Below are 7,500 nucleotides of genomic sequence, written 5' to 3' on the forward strand. Positions count from 1 at the left end.
CTACTCTGCACCGAGAGGTTTTCTCCGGGTACTCCGGTGTTCCCTCTTGTGAAAAACTAACATTTGACTTGATCTGGGTTAATTGTTAATTTCAGTTTACAGTGTCCTCAATTAGTGCTCAAGCGCTAGAACGACTAAACACTTAAATAACATAAAGTTCCTTTCCAAACACTACATGTAGCAAAACCAATTGCCCTATCAAATGGATAGTGATTTATATGGTGGATAGAGTTATCCACCTTTTGAACAACTGGAGCTAGCCTTTCACTGACATACTTTACGGTAATTTCAATCAACTTTTTAAATAAATTGACTGATTGACACAGTTAAGTCAAGGGTAGATTCTTTTAAGTTAGGATCTTTCCTCCACTTTCCATTAAAAGAATCACTTAAGGACGGTGCCTACTATTGTTATTGCGCATACGTTCGAGATACTCGGATTTCCTATGGCTGGTGCTTATTAATACAGGGATATTTTTGCGCAGCTCAAAACTAGGAGTAGAAAGCAGAACTTAGCAAGTGATCTCGGTATGAAAAAAGAAAATTGGGGGTAACCGATAATTTAGCTTCAATTTGGAAAAGAACGCCATACATTGCTTTGTATTTTAAAGCTTTTTACAAATATTGTTGATTAATTATCTTCCAAAAATGCGTGGCTACCCCCAATTTTCTTTTTGGATTTCAGTAACGCTAGTTAAGATCTGCTTTTCCCGCATATTCAGTAAACCGTGCAAACATACATTTGAATTAGTAGGTACCGTCCTTAACCCATATGGTATCATATAAACTCCTGGGGGTGACACTTTACAGATTTTACTGTCTAATGCCAGACAATTTTACTTGTCAACTGGGGAAGTCTTAAGGCATTTGAGGTGTCAATGGATAAGAAACTTAATAGCAACACACCACAACAACGTTCAGCTGCCAAAAAGAATGTATAAGGAAAACAAGAAACAAAGTTGTCAATGTATCATTTTTCAAGAAATAATAGCCATTTTCAGCTGTGCAGTTAATAAAGTTTCTGCAGTAATGGAAAACCCTAACAAAGAGCGAGTTTTGAAATAATACATTATTATTAAAATAAAATTTTTAATGTAGGCCAAGGAGCTAACATTATTGTACACTGTGTAAGAGGAAGAGTGGGTAGACAGCGTAGCTGTTGAGGGATTCGTGTTAAATTCACATTCAACACAGAATCTTGAGAATCAAAAGAGAACTTGCTCTGCAAACTGCCTCTTCACCATACAAAGTCATGAAGATTTTACAAACATTAGGCCATGATCTTTACTCAGCAATGAATTCAAAATCCAGTGTCACAGAAGCTGACTATTGAGTCACACTCGAGTGTTTTCATTTCGATCCCGGTGCTAGTTTTATTGTTGTATCATCTTGGGAGTGACGCTTAGATGATCCATGTAATGAAAAAGGAAAATCCAGCTCCCATTGCCAAACCAATGATGAGCATAAATGCCATCATTGTGCCAGCAGTCTCTGCATGCTTTGCTTCTACCATTCTGGAAAAAAAAAACAAAGCAAATCTGAGATGTTTTGGAAATAGCAGAATGACTTGTTCGCATTTTTTTCTTCCAGCTTATTTATGACCCCCCCCTTTCTGACCACCCCCCCCCCCCCCCCACAAAAAAAAGGAAATTTAAATGCAATTTTTATACAAGATGTACCATTTCCCTGAGGACTTCCAAAGTCACTGTGATAAAAGGCCTTTGGTCTAGAAAATTTCAGGCTGATCTACTGTAAAGGGCACCTGTTGCATAATTTTTTCTTGGTCCATAAAAAAGAACTTCCACCCTCTATAATTATGCTGATGAAATTAAAGCTTGTGCAAGGGCTCTTATTCAGCATGTTGATACAATGTTTTATATTTTCAAATTAAGACATCTCCTTGAAATGAAAATCCTTCACCCAGCCAGATAATTATGCAGATAATTTCTGCACAGCATCTACCGTTTTTCTTCAAGCTTACGTCCCTTCCAAAACGCCATCTACCTTTGTCCAAGTGCAATAAGAAATAACCTTCCCAAGCGCTAGCTCTAATAAACAAAAAGCAATCTACTTACGACGGTCCATACATCATACATAAACTTCCTAAGTAGCCATTAGAGATTGCAAACAGCACCATGAATGCAATGGGATAATAGTCTTCACTGAAATACACAGAGGAATTGTTTCTGGGTAGAGCATTGCAAAAGGCAAACAGAGGAAGGAATGCCACTCTGACAAAACAGAGACAAGGCAACATTATGCCATCTCTACTAGGCTGAAAAAAGAAAAACATTGTTAGATACGTTATTAAAAGCACCATAAAAAATGCAAATGTTTAACAAGAGGAGGTCATGTTAAATAAGGCACATGTTACAAGTTAATGTGATGGCTAGGCAAGCCATTATAATGCATACATACCCATTGCACAAAAGACGCTGCGAGTCTGCCACAGAAGTCACCAACATTGAACAACAGGAAGCAACTAACTGGTACAAAATATGTATCTTCGAAAGAAATTAAAACAAAAAGTAAGTAACCTTAATTAATATGCAATAATGCTAAATGCCTCGAGGCTTCCGGGTTTGTGTTATAGCAAAAAACACTTCACTTCAATGCATGAGAGCCAAAACCAAGCAGCAAGGTGGCATCAAGTTATGACCTATTTTAAGATCCACGACAGCGACGCTAATTTCCTTTTCGTAAACAAGCGATGGCATTTTTAACAGTCGATGCTATTCATAGTAACCAAGTCTTTTTATTCGTTTAGCTTTCAATAAATTGTTTTAATCGTGGTGAACTTGAATCTGGAAACCCCAAAGACAAATCCAAATTGCAAAAAGGCCGTCCCCTTTAATTCCTCTGAACGGATTTCCTAATTTGGGTAGGTCAGTTGGAGTGAAAAAAAAAAAAAAAACAAACAAAAAGAAAATCAGAAGCAATAAGAAAAAAAAACACAGTTTCAAAGAGTGGCAGAGGGAAGAAATAGTTTTAACATTATTTTCCTACAACGCAGATGGAAAGCTCCTATTGTGGAAGAATGTCATGTTTACTGTGGGGCTGAAGTTGAAAATGAAAACCTGAAGAGCAAAACCAATGTTTGCATTTAACAGTAACAGTTTAAGAAGGGTTAGGGTTTACGGGGGACGACATAAACCTAACAGTTGAACCAGAAGCATTCAAATCCTGGGTAGTGACTCTCACCCAATGGACCAAGCCATGTTGAATTTTGTAACCAAGAATAATAAGATGGTAAGGAACATTAACCCTTAGCCTCCTAAAAGTAACATTTAGAGATTTTACCCTGGCTAATGCCAGTTGATTTTACTTATCAAAGGGGTACCCTTTAGGAATGAAAGTATTAAAATAATATTAATGTGGTTTCATATCACTGTACAGTCTAAGTCCATGTTTCCTGTACTGCATATATTAGGTTTGGAGGTAACATTTTAGGGGTGCAGGTGCCAAGAAACGAAAATATGTACCACAATTTGAAACCTAAAGCCGCTGTTACAGGTTGATTGGCTCATGCAGCATAGCATAGCGTAACAATACCGAGCGAGACCAGTTTCACTAAGTGGTGTTCCACTGTGAAACTCCTGTTTCTGCGATTGCTGCAAAGGTTGCAGAAGTAGAAAGCAATCCTACTTTTCCTGAAACTTGTCTCACAAAATTCAAAAAAGTTTCACGAAACCGACCATGTTACACTGTGCAATGCCTCCTGAAACTCGTTTTGCAGCGCCGTTGCACGCAAGTTTCAGCTAAAAGTTCCAATGTGTAACAGCGGCTTAAGCAATAGTCAGATGAAAATAATAAGCATACTCGTCCATTCTGAGAGATCTCCTTTGTGAACAGACTGTATTCTTGAAGTTAGAGCTGGAAAGGCTGCTAAAGTCACAAAAAACACAGATGCAACTGACACACCATGTTTCACAATCTAAAACAGGAGTTAAAAATAAAGCCAAATGTAACCAATCTAAATGTATGATACCACAAAGCAAAATCAAGGAATAGCAATGATTTAAATCATATCATACACCTTTATTTACCCTCGGATTTTTAGAGTAGCTTGGTGTAGCTAATATCTCCGAGCATTTACCCTCCCAACCATGATACACCACAGCAGACAGACCACAATACCGGGAACTACATGCCCTACTCTTTGCGAAAAGTGTGCAGGTTCTTTTACGTCCCACAGGATTATGAACATTGAAGGGTTGTGAGACGGGACCTCCGGCTTATCGTCCTTATCCAAGAAGACTAGTGAGGCTAACCATTTGCGGGGCTAATTACAAAGGCAGCACTTTCTCCTCAGTTATTTAAAGACCCCGAGGGTTGGTCCGGCCGGAGTTGAACTCACGACCTCCCGCGTGACAGCCTGGTGCTCAACCAACTGAGCCACCGGTGCGCGGTGGTAGTAGTTTACACTTTAATTTTTTAGTTTACAACCAAGCTAAATATCGAAACTACGCGACCTATCTACATGTATGCTAAACACAGAAAATCCAAACTACACTACACATCAAAGATACACATACCATACATGCTTAAACATCTTACAATTATACTACAATATTGGTTTAAGTGGGGAGTTGGAGGAAAAGCAATGATGCTTCATAAAGAAGGCACTCTGACTCACATGTCTGAAGACCAAAAGAAATGGTGGTCTTTCATTTGTAAGGGTTTTTATTTCTCGAGGACTAACATTTACTGACAGCAAAGCTTCATTATCCAAACCTATAGACAGAAAAAAAAGAAAACGTGACTTAATTCAGGTGTTCCCTTGCTAAAAATGGTTACAGCAGTTATTAGTAACGTGCTCCTTGACGACATTTTTTCATGTTTGAATTCAAATGCTGCCAAGAGAACAAGGGTATTGTCATGGAAACAATTGATTGACGTCCACCTAAATTTCACTTTCAAAATATGAAAAGTCATTGAGGGGTGCATGTAACTGATAACTGCTGTAATCAAGTTATGCTTGATCACAATGCAAGAAAATACACTCCACTGGAAATAATGAGGAATCCTCTGATGTAAAGCTATGATCTAACTGATAGGATGAAAACCATGTTTGATAAAAGCATTTTTGTTGTACAAAGTTGTTCTCACTTTTGATTCTGTAAATACAGTGTACATGTAAAATTCTAAGTACAGTGGATGACCAAAGATACAAATTTTGATTACTGTCTGTTTCAAATGAAAATCATTAAGATTAGTTTTACCAGTTCCTTGATACCAGGGAAGCCAACGCGGTTCGAAGAAGATGTTTTTTTCCAAAAGTAGTGATAGTATTAGAGTCATTAACATAATCTACGCAACCAGCAATTCACTCTACAACAATGCACTGCCAATGTAGCCCTTAATACTATTCAAATTCAAACTTACTTAGTGCAGAACACTTGTAGTTTCCATGTTTACTTGAAGCAGGTGCCTGCCAATTTGCCAATCTTTCTATTTGTGTATTTGGAATATGTGGAAACTCTGTAGACACGGTAAACAAAATAAAAAAGTTGTACGTTTTTATCTATTAATTTTTATACTGCTGACTGCTGGAAGAGAGTTTTAAGTGGATTAAAGAAAAAAAAACCTTACTCACTTATTTCTCTCCTTTCATGTCCAGGTGAGATAAAGTGACTACCAAATTTCTGAAAGAGATAGAACCATTAAAATAGAATGGCACTGTATATGTATTGAACTTAAGATGTTCATGGTACATGCAATTATCTTGTTTCCATTTCTGTTTTTAGGCATTTAAGGAATGGATTCAAGAAGCCCAATAAAAGGAACCTTACTGTCACAACATGACAAGAGAACTCTGAACTTCTCCAATGAACCCAACCCTGGCTAATGAGATCACAGATTGATCAAACTACATTCCCTAACATTGATGTTGATACCAAGAAAACTTTTTCTATGCAAACAGAGCCTCAAGTCTTCACCAAAGTAAAATGCTATTTTTGCCCTCCTATTTTCAAAGATTTGTTGTTTAGAAAGCAACATTTTGAGAACGGCAATTTCCAGTTACAACAGGAGAAAGAAGCCAAAGACCATTGGGAAAGAAATGACACACATGTACTTACGAGTCTCTGCACCATGAAATATGTTACGAGACAAATGGCTAAAACAACAGCTGCTGACATAAAATAGCCGAAACCAGAGCTCATGGCATCCTTTCCTCCTAGAAGAATGAGAAAGCAGAATTTTTTTCGGTACTAAATAAAATTTAAACTTCAATCCGTCTACCGCCATAGATAGAAACAGGTCCAAATGGCTTGACCAGAGTCTGATGGTCTAGGTGAGAATTGTCCAAGACAGGGTTAAAAGTATGTGTATAGCACCAAAACAACAGACCTAGACCATGCTTTATGGAACGTTGCCTTCGAGACGGACTCTTGCTGTTAACCAATAATAATTAATTAAACAATCTGAGCAGACGTAATCTTCACAGTAAAGTGGAGAGGGAGTTGCCAGTGGATTGTACAAGTGCTTTCTCTCATTGTTTAGCGTACTGGTCATCAGAAATGCAATGTTATCGTTCGCCTTCCAAGTGAGCCATGATGTCATTGCCACTTAATGAGAATGAGAGAATGAGGGCTCATCTTGTCATGATGACAAGAACATTGTTTGTTTTAAAAAGCTGGGCTGAGTTGAGCTCTAACATTTTCTGTTCACTTGAGGCTATCATCAGTGCAAAGCAAGCTTAAAGTTATTCACATCATTATTTTGAAAAAAAAACTGTTTAATGCAAATTTTCAGCAAGGCATAAAATAATTGTCTCATCAAAGAGAAATCCATATCACCCAGAACTGATTTTTCATCTACCATTTGACAGAAATTAACCAAGGCTGTTTACTAACAGGAGCCCGGTAGCCTGGGGCTCCCAAAGAATAGCTCTGGGCACCTTAATTTTTCACAGCACCACCTTTCACTTCATATTTTGGGCTCCTAAGTTCTCAACGTTCAGCTCTGAGGGCCCCTTTAAAATTTTCTTAGGCAGCAGCCTTGTTAACCCTTTCATTTACTCACCAAGGATAGAAAAAATACTAGCCAGAGCAGCAAATGTGCCTCCTACACCCTGTTCCATAACAGATGAAAAACATCAAATGAGATAGAGATTATAATTCAAAATTTCCCCATCCCTTCTGTGCACACAAATGCACTAACATTTCCTTCAATATCTTATCTGCAAAATTACTGAATGCTGATTGGCTGGGGCCAAGGTAATTATGAATTAACAAGGTTATTTATGAGCACTACACATGAGTGGGAGGCGCGGTGGCCTAATGGTCAGTGTGCTCGACTTCAGATCAAGTGGTCCGGGTTCGGGTCCTGGCAGGGGACATTATGTTGTCTACTTGGGCAAGACACTTTACTCTCACGGTGCCTCTCTCCACCCAGGTGTATAAATGGGTACTGGCGAAAATGCTGGGGGTAACCCTGCGATGGACTAGCATCCCATCCAGGGGGGAGTAGAAATACTCCTAGTCGCTTCATGCTACA

The 7,500-nt window shown here is 38.4% G+C and overlaps 1 protein-coding gene across 2 annotated transcripts in view; it reads right to left on the bottom strand.

The window, feature by feature from the left end:
- Positions 1-1,072: 1,072 nt before the first annotated feature.
- LOC138049613 (equilibrative nucleoside transporter 1-like) overlaps positions 1,073-7,500 on the bottom strand; it is a 16,768-nt gene continuing 10,340 nt past the window's right edge. For both annotated transcript variants that reach the window (XM_068895989.1, XM_068895988.1), the window contains exons 7-15: positions 7,027-7,075; positions 6,081-6,178; positions 5,597-5,645; positions 5,386-5,481; positions 4,637-4,734; positions 3,820-3,934; positions 2,419-2,504; positions 2,076-2,275; positions 1,073-1,514 (exon numbers count right to left, since the gene is read on the bottom strand). In XM_068895989.1, coding sequence (XP_068752090.1) covers positions 1,403-1,514; positions 2,076-2,275; positions 2,419-2,504; positions 3,820-3,934; positions 4,637-4,734; positions 5,386-5,481; positions 5,597-5,645; positions 6,081-6,178; positions 7,027-7,075 — 903 coding nt within the window. In that variant the 3' untranslated portion in view covers positions 1,073-1,402. The remainder of the gene's footprint in view (positions 1,515-2,075; positions 2,276-2,418; positions 2,505-3,819; positions 3,935-4,636; positions 4,735-5,385; positions 5,482-5,596; positions 5,646-6,080; positions 6,179-7,026; positions 7,076-7,500) is intronic.

The sequence above is a fragment of the Montipora capricornis genome, chromosome 5, assembly GCF_036669925.1.
Source record: "Montipora capricornis isolate CH-2021 chromosome 5, ASM3666992v2, whole genome shotgun sequence".
Classification (NCBI taxonomy): Eukaryota; Metazoa; Cnidaria; class Anthozoa; order Scleractinia; family Acroporidae; genus Montipora; species Montipora capricornis.